Source organism: Sorex araneus, chromosome X, assembly GCF_027595985.1.
Source record: "Sorex araneus isolate mSorAra2 chromosome X, mSorAra2.pri, whole genome shotgun sequence".
In the NCBI taxonomy this organism is placed as follows: Eukaryota; Metazoa; Chordata; class Mammalia; order Eulipotyphla; family Soricidae; genus Sorex; species Sorex araneus.
Window position 1 is genome coordinate 316813968 of NC_073313.1, and position 21540 is coordinate 316835507.

General features: G+C 52.1%; 2 protein-coding genes across 2 annotated transcripts in view; one reads left to right on the plus strand and one right to left on the minus strand.

The window, feature by feature from the left end:
• Positions 1-141: 141 nt before the first annotated feature.
• On the plus strand, positions 142-5091 carry CIAO1 (cytosolic iron-sulfur assembly component 1). Its single transcript, XM_004609233.2, has 7 exons — positions 142-446; positions 870-1018; positions 1193-1304; positions 1406-1494; positions 1668-1869; positions 3091-3178; positions 4225-5091. Exons 1-7 carry the CDS (start codon positions 308-310, stop codon positions 4463-4465), a joined length of 1020 nt encoding a protein of 339 aa, XP_004609290.2. The 5' UTR covers positions 142-307; the 3' UTR covers positions 4466-5091.
• A 4472-nt stretch (positions 5092-9563) lies between these two features.
• SNRNP200 (small nuclear ribonucleoprotein U5 subunit 200) overlaps positions 9564-21540 on the minus strand; it is a 29415-nt gene continuing 17438 nt past the window's right edge. Inside the window, exons 25-45 of the mRNA XM_004609232.2 lie at positions 21030-21136; positions 20568-20686; positions 20057-20211; positions 19779-19968; positions 19494-19667; positions 18642-18802; positions 17919-18146; positions 17455-17646; positions 17198-17376; positions 16969-17120; positions 15813-15921; positions 13977-14085; positions 13352-13541; positions 13093-13257; positions 12700-12821; positions 12261-12404; positions 11999-12175; positions 11570-11730; positions 11413-11494; positions 10028-10120; positions 9564-9932 (exon numbers count right to left, since the gene is read on the minus strand). Coding sequence (XP_004609289.1) covers positions 9789-9932; positions 10028-10120; positions 11413-11494; positions 11570-11730; positions 11999-12175; positions 12261-12404; positions 12700-12821; positions 13093-13257; positions 13352-13541; positions 13977-14085; positions 15813-15921; positions 16969-17120; positions 17198-17376; positions 17455-17646; positions 17919-18146; positions 18642-18802; positions 19494-19667; positions 19779-19968; positions 20057-20211; positions 20568-20686; positions 21030-21136 — 3153 coding nt within the window. The 3' untranslated portion in view covers positions 9564-9788. The remainder of the gene's footprint in view (positions 9933-10027; positions 10121-11412; positions 11495-11569; positions 11731-11998; positions 12176-12260; positions 12405-12699; positions 12822-13092; positions 13258-13351; positions 13542-13976; positions 14086-15812; positions 15922-16968; positions 17121-17197; positions 17377-17454; positions 17647-17918; positions 18147-18641; positions 18803-19493; positions 19668-19778; positions 19969-20056; positions 20212-20567; positions 20687-21029; positions 21137-21540) is intronic.

Here is a 21540-nt window from a genome sequence, read left to right on the forward strand (position 1 = left end):
CCCCGCGCGCGTCACAGCCCGGGCGCGCCGCCGCTTCCTGCGCAGGGCCTCACGGGACTTGTAGTTCAACGCAATGCTCCGGGCTGCGGGCAGGGCACGGAACTACAATTCCCAGGGGGCAGCGCGGCCGCAGGAGCGGGCACTTCAGTTCCCAGGACGACCCGGGCGCTCGGGCGGAAGCTGCCGGACCCGGCGGCCGGAGAGGTGGAGTGCACCTTGAGAGGGGGTCGCTGTAGGGGACCGGCTGTCGCCTCGACTGCCTCCGGCCACCCGGCCCTCCCTGGGCCTCGCCGCCGCTCCGGCCGCCATGAAGGAGTCGCTCGTGCTGCTCGGCCGTGTCCCGGCGCACCCGGACTCCCGCTGCTGGTTCCTGGCCTGGAACCCCGCGGGGACGCTGCTGGCCTCGTGCGGTGGCGACCGGCGAGTCCGCATCTGGGGCAAGGAGGGTAAGGCCCGGCGGGCGGCGCGACCCCAGCTGCCCAGCGCCGCGCAGCCGGCGAGGGAGTTACGTGTGCGCTTTCCCGGGAAAGAATTCATGGGCGGAGGACCAGCAGCAGAACCGCCCGCCCGCACGCGGGCCAGAGCTGTTGGGGCAAGTGTAACCGCGGCCCAGGCAGGGAAATAACGGGGGGAGGGCTGCAGGAACGTCGCCCGCCCGCCGCCGCGCCGACCCGGGAAAGTAAGATTGACATCTTGGGGTGCAAATGTACCGAGGGCACTCAGGCTCCTCGGACCCTGACGTGAAGGCTACCCGCTGCAGGGTGCCTCCCGGAGTAGAGTCGCTCACATCCTTGCAGAAGCGTGGTGTTAAACTCACCGCCTGCCTTTGTGCCCCAGTGTGGCTCTGGTGCTCGCCCCTCGGCTTCTAGGTGACAGCTGGATCTGCAAATCTGTCCTGTCCGAAGGCCACCAGCGCACGGTGCGGAAGGTGGCCTGGTCCCCTTGTGGGAATTACCTGGCCTCTGCCAGCTTTGATGCTACCACCTGCATTTGGAAGAAGAACCAGGATGACTTTGAGGTAACCAGGCCTGGGCTGCTGTTGCCTGTTTGTTCTCGGGGCCAGGGACCTGAGCCTGTAGGGCAGAGCCAGGACTAGACACCCCCCCCCCCCCCCCCCCCCCCCCCCCCCCCCCCCCCGCCCCAGGGAAGCCTGAGCTCTTGTTGATGTTTAGCTCCTCCCCACTCTTCACAGTGTGTCACCACTCTGGAGGGCCATGAGAATGAGGTCAAGTCTGTGGCCTGGGCCCCATCTGGTAACCTCCTGGCCACCTGCAGCAGAGACAAGAGTGTGTGGGTCTGGGAAGGTGAGTCGGGGGCACCGCGGGTGCATTCTGGAGGCTGGGCAGACACCCTTCTCTACCTGTGTGTGCCTGACACAGTTGGCTCATGAGTTTTCCTTCCACAGTTGATGAAGAAGATGAGTATGAGTGTGTCAGTGTCCTCAACTCCCATACACAGGATGTAAAGCATGTGGTTTGGCACCCAAGCCAGGAGGTAAGAAGTGAGAAGGAAATCTGGTCTGCACGCTTGTGCCCCAGCCTTCCTCCAGCCTTTCAGCCGCAGCGTGGCTGTTTCAGAGAGCTCTGTCTCACAACAAATCCCCAGAACCCCCCTGCCTGAGCATCTCCTGGGTTCTACCTATACATTCTGTTTTCCTTCCACCTCAGTTGCTAGCTTCTGCCAGCTATGATGACACTGTGAAGCTCTACCGAGAGGAAGAGGATGACTGGGTGTGCTGTGCCACCCTTGAGGGCCATGAATCCACAGTGTGGAGCTTGGCGTTTGACCCCAGCGGCCAGCGCCTGGCCTCTTGCAGCGATGACCGGACAGTGCGCATCTGGCGCCAGTATCTGCCAGGCAACGAGCAAGGTGAGGGGCTGGTGGTGGGCCAGTAAATGGCAGCTCAGCTTCTGGGGTTTGTTTACGTCTACCAGGGGCTAAGACGCATCGATGAATTCTAGCAAGTAGAAGTCAGAAATAAGATGTGCGAGGAGGGGCTCCAGAATGAGTATGGGAACACTCTGGGCAAGCTTGGCTCAAGAGAAACTGGACTCGGAAGGATGTGTAGGATTTACTCAAGAAAATTCTGGGTGAGGGGCTGGAGCAATAGCACAGCGGGTAGGGCGTTTGCCTTGCATGCTGCCAACCCGGGTTCGAATCCCAGCATCCCATATGGTCCCCCAAGCACTGCCAGGAGTAATTCCTGAGTGCATGAGCCAGGAGTGACCCCTGTGCATCGCCGGGTGTGACCCAAAAACCAAAGGAAAAAAAGTGCACATAAGTAACTGCACTGATTGTAGAAACAGCAGCAGTGTGTCATTTAGATGGAGCAAACGGTATGATATGAAGACTTGGGAGAAATAAAGCAGGTTGGGCTGACTGGTGGCAGGCTCTAGCCTCCAGCAAAGAGTTCTTTAGTTTTGTTTTTGGCCCACACCTGGCTAGGCTCAGGGAAGCATATGGAGGGCCAGGGATCAAACCCCAGTCAGCTGCACGTAAGACAAGTGCTTTATTCCAGCCCCTCCAATTAAAGGGTTTTTAAAGAAAGAAACGGGGGGCTGGAGAGCGTGCTCATGGAACTGAGAGCCTGTGTTGTATGTAGCCCTAAGCCAGTGGTAGCCTCTGAGCAGTCTGATGTGACCCACGAACTAAGGGGAAAATAAAAGTCAGGGGACAAAGAAATAGTACTGTGGGTAAGGCACTTGCCTTTCAGGTGTGGCCAGCCCGAGTTCGATATCTCACCACATATGGTCACCTGAGCACTTTCAGGAGTGATCCTTGAGCACAGAGCCAGACTGGGGCCAGGAAAGAAACTTAGCAATAGAGCCTCACATATTGTAAGACCCTGGGGTTGATTGATCCCTAGTACTGCCCAGAAACACCCCCCAAAATCAGTCTGGCCAAAGTTGGGAAGACACACCGTCAAGGTTGGGGACAGGAAGGTTGTCCACAGGAAGACAAGAATTCCACAATCCGAGGACTGATGGGCAGAGAAGGGCCAGTTAGGACTTTTCTCTGCAGTGAGACAGTTGCTCCCAGGGGCTGGGGGAGCAATACACAACGCAGTCTCAAGAGACATCTGTCATGCAGGGGTGGTGTGCAGTGGCTCTGACCCCAGCTGGAAGTGTATCTGCACCCTGTCAGGCTTCCACACCAGGACCATTTACGACGTCGCCTGGTAAGACCCCCCCCCCCCCCACCTCCCCGTCCACATCTTCCCTGTGTCAGCGAGTTCAGGAGAGGAAGGACTGGTGTGTTCGCCCATAGGCCCGAGTCAGTGGATTCCAGAGCAGCCATGTCCATTCCTTCAGATCAGGCCAGGCCAGCTGTAACTTTGAGCTGACTCACTCAGGTCCATGGTGTGGAGACAGGCTGGTGGCTGCACTGGTAGCACAGTTGGGGCAATAACAGTCATGCAAAACTGCAGCTTCTAGCAGTAGGGGGCCTGGATTCAGAACTGGGGAATTGATGATTTAGTTACAGCCATTTCGCCCTTAAAAAGTCTCAGAAAACCCCCTAATAACAGAGGCCCTCACCTCACCTAGAAATAATCCTAAATAATGGAAAGTGAACGTTTATCTAAGCTTCCTGTTGGCAAGCTTATGAGAGTAACAGAATTAGACTTAAAGTACGGTAGAATCCAGGAGGGGACCAGAGAGAGGGCTCCACAGGCTGAGAACGCTTGTTTGACCACCGAGATCACATGATCCCTCAGTCACTGTTAGAAACAGCCTCTGAGCACAGAATCAGAAGTGGCCAACCTGAGTTCTAACAGCGGTGCCCAGACACAACTCTGAGCACTGGCAAGGGTACCCAAATACCCTTTCCACACCCCCAAAAAAAGATTAAGAGCATTTCATAATAGGACCAGGTTGAAGGCCCTGGCTTTCATCCCTGGCATGGCAAAAAACATGCAGATCCCAACTCATCAGGAGAGGAACTTCATAAGGCAAGGGAGAAACATAAGCCAACAATTCCACAATCCGAATTCTGTCCAATTAGGTTAATTATTTTGGGGCCTGGTGCAGCACTTGGGGAGACTGAGGGGTTGATATCTGTGGCTATATAACAAGGAAGGGCTTTGATTCGAGGTTTCCAGCTGTGTAGTAAAGCTTGAGAAGAGCCGGCTGGGGCTGTAGGACTCTTCTGGCTGAGGTGTCCCTGTTGAGGGAGTGCAGGGGTGGCGGGCACCTGCAGCTGCACTGATGCCCGAATGCTTCCCAGGTGTCAGCTGACAGGGGCTCTGGCTACAGCTTGTGGGGATGATGCCATCCGGGTGTTTGAAGAGGATCCCAGCTCAGATCCGCAGCAGCCCACCTTCTCCCTCACTGTGCACTTGCCTCAGGCACATTCCCAGGATGTCAACTGTGTGGCCTGGAACCCCAAAGACCAGGGGCTCCTGGCCTCCTGCAGCGATGATGGAGAGCTGGCTTTCTGGAAGTACCAGCGGCCCGAGGGCCTCTGAACTACCTTTGCCTTGGACAACATTATGGTTCCTTAGAAAAGACTTTTCCTGGTTACTGAGAGAACCTGAAGAGCATTTCAGACCTTCATCTGGTTCTGCTCCTTCAGTTTGGACTCAAGGGGAACCGTGAAGTCACAGACACTCTTTTTGCTCCTTTGACTCTTGGTAAACAGCTTCAGAGCATCATCCATTGTAGTCAGGCCAGGTTTTGTTTGCTTCAGGGTAGAGGCCTCTTAGACCTTTCTGAAATCACAAGCTTCATGGAAGTAAATGTGAAATCACAAGTCCTGCTTTCTGAGGACAGTCACTTTTTGAAAGAATCCCATGGTGAGTCCTTTCCTGCACCAGGTCCTGCCTTCTTCAGTTCCGGGTCAAGTCTTGTACTTAAGACTATTACTGTGGGATATTAGTGGTTGAGCAAGCACATAGCTTGAACGTGTCACACCCTGCGTTCATCCCTGTTACCATCCAAAGTTCAGAATATCCAAGGAAGCCTTTGAAGGGAGCCTGGTTTTGAAAGTAAGACAGCTCTGTTTTCCTCAGATCCCCCAGTGTACTTTCTGTCATGTGCTATGCTGGCAACTAGAGAATGCTAAAAAATAAATGGGAAGGATATGAACCCTAAATGGGACAGTTCTTACTGGCCTTGGCTCATTGATTCTCAGTGGGGACAGAAAAGAGGTGGGGAGCAAAGTAATCTTTCAGACAATACTCTGGGCTCTCTAAAGCAGCATTCTTCAATTTCTTTACCCCTGTGGAGGGGTATCTGTCCTGATACTGCTTCATGGATCTCACGGATCAACAGCATCAAGGCAGGAGACCAGTGGCATCACACCTGCGGAGCAGCAGGGTCCGTGCGCTGCTGGCTACAGACCTTGTTCTAAATTTAGCTCACAAGGTATCCATACAGTATATTTGTGCTATTAACTTTTCGTGGTGGAGGTGGTCAGAGGAGAAAAGATTGTTTGGGAATCAGGCCATGACTCCTAGAGCATAGTACCTTGCAAGTGTGAAGCCCACACACGAACCTGAAAAGGCTCCTTATGGAATTGCTCATAAGGGACATGGGGGTGGGGGTGAGGGCTGGGGAAGTGCAGAGCCACAGTACAGCGGGTAGAGTGTTTGCCTCGCACATGACTGACCCAGGTTCCATCCCTGACACTCTATATATAGTCCCCAGAGCCTGCCAGGAATGATCTGTTCATAGAGCCAGGAGTAATGCTGGATATGGTCCCAAAATCAGTAAGAAAAAGCACTGCCTTAGACATTCGATTCTTCACTTGTACTCAAAATGTTTGACAGTCATTTCTAAGTAGGTCTTTATTTAGGACTGTTCCCATGGTATAGCCCTCCCTTAACTTTTCATACCACAGAAATGATGATTTTGAGATCACTAGAAGGGGTTAAGGTAGTTGCCTTGCATATAGTCCCTGGATCAAGGCCAGGGGTCACTTGTGAGCAGAGCCAGGAAATAGCCCTTGAGTTGGATGTGGTCCAGTTCCCCTCTCCCACCACTCCAAAAAAGAGCTGGAGGTAAATGTTTTGAAATGTGGTTTGACTCCTGGAAGTCCTGAGAACTTTGGGGGATGGGAACTTTTGGCCTTGAGAGGTCAACCACTGGCAACTGCACTGAGAAATGACCATACAGAACTGTAATTGTTTTATATCTTGACTCTGGAAGACACATTCTGTGCCAGTGGGAAGCATTTATAAAACACTTCCATGCACTGAAAAATGACTGTCCTTGGCTGGAGAGTTCAGTGGGTAAGATGTTTGCCTTGTGACCAGCTGATCCAGGCTTGATCTCTAGCACCCATATTACCCCCTGCCAGGAATGATCCCCCAATTCGCCAGGAGTATGCCAGGTCTGGGAGTCAGGTGTGGCCCTCAAAAAAACAGAATGGTCATCTTGAAAGCAAGACAACTGAGTTGCAAGCTGAATTTGGTGTATGATTTTTTTGGCCGGTGATGCTCGGGGATTTCTCCTGACTCTGAATTCAGGAATTATTCCTGGCAGTGCTTGGGAGACCATATGGGTAGCTGGGAACTGGACCCAGGTCAGCCTCATGCAAGACAAGCGTCCTACTCACTATACTACAGATATCTCCAATCCCAACGCATACCATTTTTATCTGAAACAGGTAAAACTTCAGAAGTTAGACTTGGCCTTTGGTTTTTGATACAAGAGAAATGCATAATGTTGCCAATGATAAAGTGGTGGCTTTCAAAAAAAATTTCTGAAAACTTCTATTGCTATCATGAGTTTAGCATTTTCCCAGTACTTAAACTTTTCTGAGGAAACTGATGGTGATATTAACAAACAGGCTTTATAGAATGGAGACTTAGGACTTTGGGAAGAATTGCATAATTCTGTGAAACATAATTTTCCAAATAACTCATACCAACTGTTAAAATCTTTTGTGGTTAAGAAATGTATTCAATGTGTAAGCTTAACCTAGTGGGTTTTAATGTCACAGTACAAAAAGCCCATTGATCAAGTTTAAGATTCCAGATTGTCTTTAATAAACTACTTGCAGAGTCTTTTTAGTGTAGTATCAAATGGCCACAACTACTTGAAAAGACTATAAAACTTTTCCCTTTTCCAACTTAATCAGTCTTCACTGTATTTCAGCTCAAATACTCAGCAGATTGTAAAGGTTTAACTATATTAAACCAAAGGATTTGCAAAAATGTAAAACTAAAAGCTTTCTTCTTCCTAGATTTGTTTTTGCAAGTTATTTTTCACTTGCAATTTATTGTTGCAATAAACACTAATTTATTGTTATTTTTAAAAGCACTGCATTTTCTATTGTCATGCTGTGCAGAGATCAAATCCAAGGCCTTATACAGGTGAGGTATGCATTATACCACTGAGATACATTACTAGCCCTCATTTTTTTTTCCAAGTAAGTTTTAATTCTTTTTTTTTTCTTTTTGGGTCACACCCGGCGATGCACAGGGGTTACTCCTGGCTCATGCACTCAGGAATTACCCCTGGCGGTGCTCAGGGGACCATATAGGATGCTGGGATTCAAACCCGGGTCGGCCTCGTGCAAGACAAACGCCCTGCCCGCTGTGCTATTACTCCAGCCCCCAGTTTTAATTCTTTTTGTTTTGGTTTGGTTTCAGGGCCCCAACTGGCTCTACTACTCAAGGATCACTCATGGTAGGGCTCGGGGAACCAGATGTGCTGGGGACCAAGGCTGCAAGACAAAGCGCCTTATCCTCTATACTCTCTTGCCCCCAAAGTTTTCTTTTTTTTTTTTTTTTTCTTTTTGGGTCACACCCGGCAATGCACAGGGGTCATTCCTGGCTCATGCACTCAGGAATTACCCCTGGTGGTGCTCAGGGGACCATATGGGATGCTGGGATTCGAACCCGGGTCGGCCGCGTGCAAGGCAAACGCCCTACCCGCTGTGCTATCCCTCCAGCCCCGCCCCCAAAGTTTTCTTACTATACTATTAGTAAATACAACCTAAATACTCTTGGCAGCCTCAACTTTTTATTGTTGGACTACTCTGGGCCATGCTCAGGGTTAAATATATGGTTCTAGGGATCTAACTGGGGCTGGCTGCCTTTAAGGCAAGCACCTTAACCTCTATACCATCATACCATCTTCCCAGCCCTGGGATTCTTTTTTTTTAAATTTTTATTGAATTACTGTGAGATAGTTACAAGCTTTTATGTTTGGGTTACAATCACACAATGACCAAACACCCATCCCTCCACCAGTGCACACTCTCTACCACTAATATCCCCAGTATACCCCCCCCCCTTTCCCACCCTCCCCCTGCCTCCATGGCAGACAATATTCCCCATACTCTGTCTCTACTTTCGGGTACTATGGCTTGCAGCACAGACACTGAGAGGTCATGATGTTTGGTCCATTATCTACTTTCGGCATGCATCTCCCACCCTGACTGAATCCTCTAGCCATCATTTTTTTAGTGATCCCTTCTCTATTCCATCTGCTTTCTTCCCTCCGCTCATGAAACAGGCTTCTAACTATGGGGCAATCCTCCTGGTCCTTGCATCTACTGTCCTTGGGTGTCAGCCTCATGTGATGTTATTCTATACTCCACAAATGAGTGCAGTCCTTCTATGTCTGTCCCTCTCTGACTCATTTCACTTAGCATGGCACTCTCCATATCTATCCATTTATAAGCAAATTTCATGACTTCATCTCTCCTAACAGCTGCATAGTATTCCATTGTGTAGTTGTACCAACGTTTCCTTAACCACTCATCTGTTTTAGGGTACTCGGGTTGTTTCCATATTTTGGCTATTGTGAATAGTGCTGCAATGAATATATAGTACAGATGTCATTTCTACTATGCTTTTTTTGCATCCTTGTAGCCCTGGGATTCTTAATCTTAGGATCAGGGATGTAAACCAGGTTAGCCACATGCAAGGCAAGCTCCTTAACCCCTTCCTATACTATCTCTCCCTTGCCTTAACCCTTCCCTGTACTCTTTCCAGCAGCTGGCACTTTTTCACACTCGCTCCCCTCTCAGATGTTTGCTTAGGTGAGCAGACATTGAAGATCCTGAGAAACCTGTTTGTCTCCCCACCTTAGTTCAGTGTGTTCCGATGGTCTGGGAGCCATCTGAGTAATACACAGAGAAAGTGGCCTAAGGACTGACTAAAGAGAACCTAAAACTATTCTCTACTCCATATAGACAGAAAAGGCTGAGGATGACAGCCCAGCAGCAGGCGTGGGGCTGGTAAGGTGTTTGCCGTGGACACATTGAGCAAGGTTCACTCACTGGCACCCATATGGTCCCTGAGTGCTGCCAAGAGTGATCCCTGAGCACAAAGCAAGGAGTAAACCCTGAAACTCCCCAACCCCCAAAGCAAAACAAAGCCAGCAAACAGCAAGCTTGACCCACTTCAGTGGCTAAAGACTTGGAAACAGAGACAGTTCAAAGTATGCTTTGTATGGGGTATCCTGGAGCTCAGTCACCACCACCACATACATGCCACCCCGCCCAGCACCAGTGTGTATGCCCCAGGGGGAACACCTCCCCAGAATAAATTTTAGCCAAGTGCCTTAAGTAAGCAAAACCCCACTGAATTTGGAATCACTGCCAAGACGAAGTGGTTTCTTAATGTTATTTAATTGGAATGTCTAACTCCGGACCGCTACAAAAAACAAAAAAAACGTGACGCAAGATGCCGCTGTCCCTATGGGCAGCTACAGACGTTGTGGCATAGAACAGGAGCAGGCTGGGCCAGCATCTGCACGGCTGGCTGGCGCCGCTGTCCATGCTCCCGCTGCAGGCTCAGCTCTCCTCTTTGCAAGAGGAAACACCTCTTGAGCAACTCAATCGGAGTCGCTGTCTGTCTCAGCTTCTTTCACATCCACACTGAACTTGTACTCCTGGTCACAGCCCATGTAAGCATCACTCATAAAGTACAGGGTGTAGTTGTGGGCCCCGGTGGCTGGGGCCACGAAGTCAAGTTTTACCTAGACAGAGCAAGCAGAAATCAGGCGGAGTTTGGACCCAGGGGTGCTCCTGCCCACCAACATCTCAGCATGCCTGGGTTGGCAGACACACTCACCTTTGCCTTCTGCTGCAGGGTCAGTCTTTTGATGGAGATGAGGCTGTTGGACTTGGCATCGCCGATCACCACCCACCAGCCCTCTTCACGTTTCTGCAGTTACCAAAACCCAAGAATTTCAGCATGTAAAACTTGACAGCCATATGCAAAACCAAAACTAAATAGAAAGCTTTCTAAAATTTCTTCTTTTGGGAGGTGGGGCCACTCCTAGCAATGTTCAGCGCTTACTCCTGTCTCTGCACTCAGGAATTACTTCTGGTGGTGCTCAGGAGACCAGATGGGGTGCCAAGGATCAAATCTGGGTTGGCTATATGCAAGGCAGGTGCCCTTCCCCAGCTCCAGCCCCTTGGAAAACTCTATTTTAAGATAGAATAGTCACACAAACTCATCTGTCCGCCTGGGCTCGTCTATCTGGCAGTCCCTTCTACTTCATGCTTGCTACTGAATCCCATAATCCACATTTAGGGATCTAGTTTTGAGAGGCTGGCAGCTTTGAATTGCTCTTAAAGAATGCCAGATGGGAAAAACATCTTAACATGAAGATGAGCTTGACTACAAGAGGGTAAAGCAGACTGTTTCTTCAGAGACCCTGTCTTCTCATTTAAGTGCTCTTCCCTCAGACCCTAGGCTCAGTTAGTTTGTAAACAAGCATGACACTGTATCTGCTTTCAATCTTCAATGATTCTCCCAAATTAAAGGTCAGATTTTCTTCCTGTTGGTAAAGAACCAAGCAACTGGAAACAGTGTAAATGGAATGAGAAAGAAGAAACACCAACTAGAAAAGACCATTGTCTGACAGCCATTTAAAGACATGCATCTTTTTTTTCCCTTTTGGTTTCTGGCCACACGTAGCTATGCTCAGGGCTTACTCCTAGCTCTGGGCTCAAGGGGTTACTCCTGGCAGGGCTTGGGAACCATACAGGATGTCAGGTATCAAGCCTGGGTTGGCTCTATCTCCTGGGCCCTAAGATAAATGCAGCTTAACAGAGCTCAACAATACTGTAAAATATGTTGATCCAAAGTGTTTAAAACCAAAATCTACAAAAAAACACCCATGGGGCTGGAGCGATAGCACAGCGGGTAGGGCGTTTGCCTTGCACGCGGCCGACCCGGGTTCTAATCCCAGCATCCCATATGGTCCCCTGAGCACCGCCAGGGGTAATTCCTGAGTGAAGAGCCAGGAGTAACCCCGGTGCATCGCCGGGTGTGACCCAAAAACCAAAAAAACAAAACAAAACACCCATGGCGCTGAGGTTACTTCCTAACCTTGTGATTTCACCATTACTCTAAATGTCTCTCCCTGGGGCAATGTATGCCAGACTGGCCAATAGGCTTCTGTTGGCTCAAGTCCAGCCCAGCATGGTGCTGGCTCCTGGAGAATGTACCTGTGGAAAGAGAGGTGCGATCACGGGGCCGGTGACTTCCTCCTCTCGCTCCAGCTGCACCAACACCACCACAGGGCCACCGCTGGGGAGAAGAGCAGGGGAGTCAGTGGAGTGGCAGAAGGGTCCCCTGGGGCGGGGCGTGGCCCTGGGGGCTCACCTGCGGATGCTGTCCTTCTCTACCACTTCGTAGGACAGCTCAATATTGGGGTAGCGGTTACAGAAGCGGGCCACGTCTGCGATCTGGCTGTCGCTCAGCTGGAGCAATGCATTTCGCTCTTCATCCTCCATCTCCATGATGTCGAAAACACTCTCCACCCCCTGCAGGAGACATGCAGAGGTCAAGATGGAAGCAAGGGCACTAACAGCAAGTGAGCCCAACTCCCAATAGTCCATTTCACTTCTTACACTGGCAGCTCACCCACAGAAGTCACCACTAGAGGAGGGACACAATCCTCACTATGGAACACATCAAAATCGCCAGAAGGCATGGTATCAGTGCAACCCCTCCCACACCTCTGGCCCTAGAGTCCAGGATACGCAGCAACCAGGCCCTGCTCTCCCAGACTCAAGGTAGGGACTGGCTCACCTTGTCTGTGCAACGCTTGATGTGCTCTGAGGTGAAGTGAGGCAGCTGCTTCAGGTAGGAGTCCTTGGACCACATGGCTTGGGTGACCATCTGGGCCAGCTCCATGGCTGCCAGCGCAGGGCTGAGCCACCCGTTGCTGGACAGGACATCCACACAGGCCTGGATCAGCCGGATGGCCTAGACAGGAGCACAAGAGCAGGCTTGCTGGGACCTGCCTCAGCTCACAGAATCCACAGGGGGCCCCCACCTGCACCCACACTACCTTGCTAAGGATTTCCTCAGTGTCCGACTGTAGCTCGGCACTCAGCTGCATGCGGGACAGGTGTGCCTGCAGAAGCAGGTTGGTCTTGACATGTGGGTCATTGAATTTCGGGTTGTTCAGCTTGTGCGGCACCTTCTGAGCCAACTGAAAGGAGAAGAAAAAGAGTTGGAGATGAGCAGGTAACAAGAGACCTTTCTCAGGCATAAAGCAGCACCTGTCTCAGACTTGCCTCCCTGCAAACTGTCACATGGCAATGGGTGTGTGTGCGCAATAGGCGAGTGTAGATTGTATAGGGGAGGCAGGAAAGAGCTCGAGTGTGTGTGTGTGGGGTGGGGGGCGGTGCTGGGATTTTCCTCCTGGTGAAAGGGATACCACATGCTCTCGGCACACCGGTCAACGTTCAATCCCAGGGTGTTCAGAAGCGCAAGGCCGTCCGCACCTGCCGCAGGAGGTTGTCTTCATGATGCCGGATGGGGATGTTCTCATACTCAGCCGCGTTTGAGATGATCTCGATAAGCCCTCGCACTTTCGTCTTGGCATTCAAGGACATGCTAAAGAGCTCTGAGAAGAAAGACGATTTGGGTGTCAGAAGCAGGTGGAAGGCAGCAGGAAAGAGGGTCAGCTGCAGCCCTGGTCTTGCTCCGGCCCGACGGTGCGCAGGGCACCGGGAGCCCCATCAGCTCTTCCCAGGAAAGCTGCTTCAGCTTGGGCCAGGGAGAGGCCTCCAAGGGCTGAACTGCGAGTCTGCATCCCCTGAGCTGCAGAGTCCCTCGTGGCACTGCTTGGTTCTCTCAACAGTGCCAGGTGTGCCCCCTGAGCAGTGATTCCATACCAATGGTGGTGTAGTTGATATAATAGTAGGCGGCGATCATGCCCAGGTTCAGAGGTGCCACATCCATCTCATCCTCGATGCTGATGCACTTGGACTGCTCCAGGTCACTCAGGGTCTGCTCCACCAGCTCTGACAAGTGGTCCGACAAGTGACGATGCGAGATGCCTGTGAGGGTCAGGGGTTAAGCAAGGTCTCTCAGAGACACAGCTAGCAGGGCTTGACAGACCAACGGGTAATGTGTGCATGGACGCCCACTGACCCTGCAAGTTGTAATAATTGGGATTCTGTGTCATGCGGCGGTACAGGAAGGTCCAGGTGAGGTAGTCCACAGCATCCTGTTTGTTCTCAATGGTCTTGGTGACAATCTCTGCATTGAAGTGATCATGCATACAGTGATCCAGGTGAGACTCTACTGGCAGCGGCTCATACAAGAACTTTTTGAAGAAATCCTGTAGTTTGGGGAGGAGAAAATGGTAAACGACAATATAGTGAGAAAGAGGGGCCAAGGCAAATCCATAGGGGATTTGCCCTTATGGGGAAATCAAAGGAAATCTCCCAGATGGCCGTTGTCTGCCAAGAGTTAATATAAAAATGAAACAGCTGCACAGAGAGCGATAAACTCGGACAGCCAAGGCCTCTGCCCACATAATATTGCTGGTTACACAAGAGGTCAACAGAAAGGATGTCACCAGCCAGAGAGGAAAAAGCAGTGGCAAAACCCAAAGGCCATACCATTTCATGTGGCTGAGTATTACAAAGGCAATGTGAAGTCTACAGATTGGTACAAAAATATAAGTGAAAACAGCCAACCCAGCGGTTGGAAAATGAAAAGAATTTTCCCTGAAGCTCAGGATCCCCAGTTGGTACTTGAGGCAAGGGCTCACCTTTTTGGAGCCCTGGCACATGATGACACAACGGCCCTCGTCATCCTGCAGAGGGCGGTTGGCGTGACCCACCATCTGCAACACATCATAGATGGGATAATCCACATACCTGGAGAAAGAGAGAAAGAAGGCAAAGGTGCATCAATGAGCCCATGCTCAGGAGGCTGACTCCTGGGCCACCAAGAAAAGGCAGACAAGGGCAAATCACAGCCAAATTCTTGTGAGTTTTGTGTGTTTAGGCACTCATCTCACTTGTATACTATACATCATCATCATTTTCATTTTCAAAGACAGAAACTCAAACTTTGTTCAGGGTCCCAGAACCAAAACTATAAAACAGAGGAAAATAAATCCTAAGACACCAACTATAGAGGCAAGGAGATGGCCTGAGGGACACAGCGCATGCTCTGCCAACAGAAGCCCCTGCTTCAATCCCCAGCACTGCTTGCTTCCCTGGCAGAGTCAGTAGTTGTCCCTGACCACGTCAAGATCTGGCTCTCGAATATAGGACTGTACATAAAGCTCAACAGTAGAACACGCCTTTCAAGTGTGAAGCTCTGGGTTCAACCCCTCATACAATTTAACAACTATGTAAGTCAACCTTCCTAAATTAAATATCTGTATCTCTTATAAGTTGTCAAGTTTCCTATCTTAAAATTCAAACCTAGGGGCTGGAGCAATAGCACAGTGGGTAGGGCATTTGCCTTGCACACAGCTGACCCAGGTTCGATTCCCAGAATCCCAGATGGTCCCCCGAGCACCGCCAGGAGTAGTTCCTGAGTGCATGAGCCAGGAGTGACCCCTGTGCATCTCGAGGTGTGACCCAAAAAGAAAAAAAAAAAAAAATTCAAACCTAGGGCCAGAGAGAGTATAGGAATTAAGGTGCTTGCACTGTATACTGCTGCTGACACAGTTCAATCTCCGGGATCACATTAGGTCCCCAGAGTATCACTAGTAAAGGGATATCACCTCCCCTTGCCTCCAAAAAGGGATCCAAACCAGAATCAGGTTCATACGTTTAAGAGTAAACCCATAGGGGCCGAACAGATTGTTTAGCAAGCAGGTCACTTGCTTGCACGCACCTGTCCTGGGTTCAAGCGCGGGAACCCCAATATGGTCTCTGAACACCCAACAGGAGTGATCCCCAAATGGAGAGCCAGAAGTAAGCGCTGAGCCTCACCAGGTATGGTTCCCAAACAAAACAAAATAAAAGCCCATAAAAATAAAGCTCATTTCGCAATAACCTGCATTTTGTGGAGGAAATTAGGTGTTAAAATTGTTCAAGCTAGGGGCCAGGGTGATAGTACAGCAGGTAGGGGAGTTTGCTTTGCACGTGACCGACCCAGGTTCAATCCCCGGCATTCCATATAGTCCCCCAAGCACTAACAGGAGTAATTCCTGAGTGCAGAGCCAGGAGTAACCCCTGAACATTGCTAGGTGTGACCCAAAAGGCAAGAAAAATAAATAAATTAAAAATTGTTCAAGATTTCCCAGAGTAATAACAAACCTACTTCTTGTCACCAAAAATATGTGACCCTGATCAAGTCATTTTACCTAAATATAAAATACAGAGGTTAACTACATAATCTCCAAGATTCCTTCTTCCATTTCCTGGTTCTCAACTCAGACAGCAAATATAAGAGGACTAAGACTACAAAAGCAAACATATTTCAAAATCTGAGACCCAATCTGAGACTCTAGATCCTCTCAAAGCTACACCGTGGTAGAACCTGCTACTTATTTCCCTTTCTTCCTAGTGGCTCGTCTCTGGTACTGTGGATGGCAGGTTTGTTTTAGGAAGGAGATTCCTGGGAAGTGTGGGACCACCGGACTCACGCGTGTATCTTGCCATTGTAGTACTGGGTGTCCATGATGATCACAAGGTGGGCAGCCACGCTCATGCCCCAGCAGAGACTCCGAGATGCCACCACCACTTGGATAGCCCCTGAGTAGCAGAGGAGAGAAGACTGAGTACAGGGCGCCCTCCAGGAGGGAGGCACATTTTACTACCTCTTGGGCAAGCAGTATCTTGTGTCATGTTTCAGAACTCAGTGCAAAGCTTGCTGGGAACAGGGTCTAAAATACTCCAGAGGGCTGGAGTCAAGAAAGGCGGCTTTGTGCCACAGCTGCTCCCCGGCAGAGGAAAGAAGGTCAGCCTGGAACTGCACCTGCAGCCCCGAGGCAGCGAGGCTTTCGAAACCTGCCTAACACCTTGGCCATGTGTGTGATCTGGGAACTGCTGGCACTTCCGCAGCACATGAACGTCAGCAAAGCCCAGCTCTCACTCTCTGAAGGTATCCCCAAAAGCAGAGAGAAAAGGCACAGAATAGTGGCAGGAAATGATCCTGGCAGATCATCTTAATTGTGCTGCCACCAAGCAGGGCCCAAAGTGTGCATAAAATTCCAGATCAACATGGGATTTAGCTCTGTCACTTGCTGTGTCCTCTCTCGAGCTTAACATTTTCGGGGACTCTGGTATCTACGGAGAAACAACTCTAGGGCTGAAAGATTGTGCAGTACAGGGGACAAGGTGCCTGCAATGCCTACGGCTGACCCCGGTTCAATCCCCTACATCACACATGGTTCCAAGCCAGGCCAGGTATGGTGTCTGCAACACCGCCCTCTGCCGAAAAAAGTAAACAGGGCCAGACAGTACAATGGCAAATGATCCCGGAGCTCAGAGTCCTTACAAGTAAGCCTTCAGGACAATACAATGTGGCCGCTTCAAAAAAACAAAGACGCAAAAACAGAACAAAAAACAAAAGACAAGAATTTCTAGTGGGCCGAAGCCCTGGTGTGGAGAAGCAGGTTGAGCCCTTCCCCGTCTTCCCTCCTGCATCTCAGCCAGTGGGGAGACCTGGCCACCTACATCACAAGGTTCTTGAGACAAGAAGAGGTAACAGGTAAGAGTATGAGCAGTGTCCCCCACTCAAAAGCCCATTCCTCAGCATCACCCTTGCGGACAGACACCACCTCCCTGTGCGGACGGTACCTGAGCTGAAGAGCTGCTCCACCAGGCGCCGCTCCATGGGGCTGAGCCCCTCGTGCAGGTAGCCCACCCCGTTGAGCAGCGTCTCCTTGAGCGTGCTGTCACTGAGCTTCTCCAGGTAGGGGATCAGGTCCTTCTCAGTGCAGTGCAGGAACCTGGGCAGTGCGGGTGTGGGAACACTCAGCTGATGGCGCCACCCCCACGCTCCCCCTGAAGCCAGGCCCCCACCCACCTCTGCCGCTGGATGTCAGCCGCGCACGTGGTGAGGATGTCGATGGCCGTGAGGCGGGTCTGCTTGCGCGAGGGCACGAACACGATGACAGGCTTCTTGGGCGAGTGCTTGGTGATGGCGTGGTACACGGGCTTGGCCATGGATAGCAGGCGAGTCTGGGTGTGGCTGATGTTGAAGCCCTAGGGCCGGGAGGGGACAGGTGAGCAGAGCCAGGCCGAGGGGCCCGCGGGGCACGGGGGCAGGAAGAGTGGGCCCACCTGAATGTGCAGCTCCAAGGGCACGGGGCGCACGTTAGGGTGGAAGTTGAAAGTGGAGGTGGCACTGCAACCCAGCCAATGGGCCACATCCTTAGCATTTGACAGCGAGGAGCTCAGCGCCACAATGCGAATGGGTCGCTCGATCTGGGAGGAGATGTAGCGCATCCGGGAGCAGATCACTTCCAGGACAGGCTGGTGAAGAGGTTAGGGTCACTCCAGGGCCACATAACCCCCCAACTGGAGAGACCCTTCACACGTCGCCCCCTAACCCCCCTGCTTCTCCCTTCTCACTGGGGGTTCTAGTGTCCTCACACCGACTTAGTGATGACACCACTTCCAGAACTCTAAAACCCCTCAACTCTTTCAGGAGTGGCCTGGAGGGACCCTCAGGGAGCTGGCCTGGTCTAGCCTCAGAGGGCCACAGGCAGCTCCACACAAGTGCCAGCCCCTAGGCCAAGTCGTACCCCATTCTCGCCCCCGATCAGGTGGACCTCATCCACCACGAAGAGGTTGATGTTCTGGACGTTCTTGCGCTGCTTCCAGCGCCGGGAGAGGATGTCCCACTTCTCGGGGGTGCTGATGATGATGTTGCCTTTGCCCAGCAGCTTCAGGTCCGTGCTGGTCTCCCCCGTCAGAAGCACCACCTTCTTGTTGAGCCTGTCCTGAAACTTCTCATACCAGTCCATGTAAACCTGTGGGTACGGGCAGAAAAGTATCAGGCCAGGCGCGGCATCACTTCACTGACCGAGATGCCACACTGAGACCTGGGATCTGCAGGTGACAAGCTCTAAAGAAGGGGAGGAGCATGGGGAGGCGGGAGAGGGAGGGGAGAAGGGGCAATGGGGAGGAAAGAGAGAAGAGGGACAGAGGGAGGGGGAGGCAGGAAGGAGAGAAGCATGGGAAAGGGGAGAGGGGAAGAAGGGACATGGGGAGGGGTGGGAAGGACAGGAATAAAGGAGAAAAGATGGGGAGAGGGGGAGGGAGAGGGAGGGGGGTTAGAGAGAGGGAGAAATAATCCCGCTCCCTTTAAGGCATGCAGGAGATTTCTTGCTCTGCTGGTGCACAGACTGAGAAAGACCATCAGAGTGCAAAGAGCATCGCCCAGTTGACCCTGCACACTTCAGGGCTGAGCACTCTGGGTCTGGACTCTGATGGAACACGCACAGGTGACCCCAGCCCCTGGGCACCTGCTCTGCCAGCGCCTCCATGGGGGTGATATAGACACAGCGCCCCTCCGAGTTCTGCAGCAGCATCCTGAGGATGGCAAATTCTGCGCAGATGGTCTTCCCGCTGCCCGTGGGGGCACCCACAAACACGTTGTCATCACTGTTGTACACGGTGTTGAACACTGAAAGTCAGAGCCGCATGGTGAGCACAGAAGGGGGAGGCTCAGAACACAGGGGATAAGCCGCTTCCCAAGATGGCAGCCACCCCCACTGCCCATCCCGCACATGAGCCAAAGAGACTGGCTGGGCAGTCTGGGTAGGAGGTGGCAGTGCCTATGCCTTGAACGTCTGAAGTTCCGGGTTCGATCCTGGCACTACCACCCTCATCCCCAAAAGGAGATTGGGGCCAGCACCAGAGGCAGATGTGGCCAAGTGTGCTTCTTTACTGTGGGTACCAGAGGCAGAAGAAGCAGAAGCTGGCGACTCTGCCCCCTCTAGCATCGGGCATGCTGTGAATGAAGCTGGGCGTGAAACAGAAGGGGCAGAGCCGACACTGAACACTCAGGTGAGTGCTCGAGCACCAGGGCGGCAGCAGGACCATATCTGAGGAATGACCATGTGGACTGGGTCAAGCAGAATGTCCGAGAGCTCCCATAGAGGACAGTGTCCCCAGGCCCTGATCCCCACCGCCACAGAATACAACTGTCTCTGTGTGACCTTAAAAGGCCCAAGGGGAGGCCTGGTTTCTCCCCACCGCCGCTGGGATCCTGGGCATGTTACAGGGAGCAGTCCCTGAGCAGCCCTGGGCAGAGCTCAAAAAACTAAGAAAATAAACATTTCCAAAAGACTTAATTTCCAAATGGGAGCACATACCCTGGGTCTGGATGGGGTTGAAGAAGGGGAACTTTTCTTGGTAGAGGCTCTCGAAGGCGCTGTTCCTCAGGGCAGACACGGGCAAGGGCTGCAGGTCCAGGAGCTCGGTGGGAGGTGGGTACTTCTCCGGGAGGATCAGGTGTCGGAAGGACACGGGCAGCTGCGTCTCACAGGCTGCGGGAGGGACAGCAGGTTAGAACATGGGAGGCCCACTGCAGAGTGCAAGGTGTTCTCAGGAGCCCCTACAAGGACCTGTTCCTGGGGAACAGGAGAGGGGACACTCACAGAGCCAGCGGTCAGACACCACCCGGATGAAGTACTGAGGAGGCAGTGGCTCAAAGACCGGGACAAAGAACGTAATGAGGTGCTCGTCCTGGGCATACTTGGCCTTGAGCAGAAAGTACTCATGGTGCAGAATCACCTCGCTGTCCACATCCTCCACCAGGATCCAGAACGCCTCCGAGGAGCCATGCACCTGAGAGCAGCGGCATGGGTCACAGGAAGCTGAGCCAGCCTGGGCACAGCCCGGCCACCCAGGCCCCCGAAGCCAATCTGGGCCCCACCTTCTCGTCCCACTGGAAGTCTGGCGTGATGGTCAGCTCCACCTTCAGGGTGGAGCGCGTGATGGGCTGCAGGTGCACGGACAGCTCCAGCTTAGGGAAGAGGTGGACGTACTTGTGGATGGTCTTCCCCATCTTGGGCATGCGGATCAGCTCCCCTGTGAGGACAGCAGTGGGCGCAGAGCTGCAGGTACTGCTCTCGGCCCCAGAGGAAGGCACTTCCTTCCCTCTCCGGCAAGTCCTGACACCCAGAGCCTGCCCCGCACAGCAGTGACAAGTGAGAGGGAACTAGAAAGGAGGAAGGGGGGCTGGAGTGATAGCACAGCGGGTAGGGCGTTTGCCTTGCATGCGGCTGACCCGGGTTCGATTCCCAACATCCCATATGGTCCCCAGAGCACCACCAGGAGTACTTCCTGAATGCAGAGCCAAGAGTAAGCCCTGTGCATTGCCAGGTGTGACCCAAAAAGCCAAAAAAAAAAAAAAAGGAGGAAGTGAGAGAGCAGTGTCTACACACCGATCTCGTTATGGTTCAAGTCGTACAGGCGCTCAAAGGGGAAGTTTTTCTTCTCGATCTTCTTCACTACCTCCTCAGGGAGCTTCCGGAACTGGCGCAAAGGACACATGGACTGCCACCTAGTCAGCAAAGGGACAGGATCTCAGTCCCTTTGGCAAGGCCTCCAACAAGCCACCCTTGCAGTGGGCTCTGGGCTAGACAGACCAGCCATGCCGCCAGGAATTAGAGATCTCGGAAACGGTGCCGGCAGGGAAGCCCAAGAGCCAAGCCTTGCCCCCACCTGCCCTCCACTCCCCAACCCTGCCCTGAAGTGCCTTTCCTCTTGCCAACATGCACCCACACTCACAACACACGACATGTATTGGGATCACAGAGCAAACACATGCTGGGACTTTGTGAATACCCCCCTTTGCCCAGGGACCCCCGGCTCATGGCAGCTAGTGTCCAGCTCGCTGGCCTTACATGCGTTTGTCGATCATCTTGCAGAGGTTCAGGGTCTTGTCTGTAAGCTGTGCCCAGCCTCGATTGAGGACAATTTCAAAGATGGCACGCATCAATCGGCCAGCCGACTGCAGAAAGAGGAAGTGCCCCCCACACAGGTGAAGTCACAGCCAGTCTCTTTCCAGCTGAGACAACCAACCAAACCCCAGTCACTCTCCTCCCTCCAATGGTAGATGCTTGACAAAACACAACAGTCACAACAGCGAGCCAAGGATGAGACTCTGTGGTAAAAATTAGGTCTTACAGGCATGAGGCCACAGGTTCAATCCTGGGCACTGTCAAAAGCCCAAAACAAAACAAAAGCCTCAGTCACCTAAGTGAAACCCTACTCCTCATTTTCACTTAATGTTCAATGCATTATTACTTTTGAGAGCTATACCCAGCAGTGCTCAGGATTTACTCCTGCAGAGCTCAGGGACCACATGTGGTATCAGGAAAATCTGGGTCAGCTGTGTGCAAGGCAGGAGCCCCA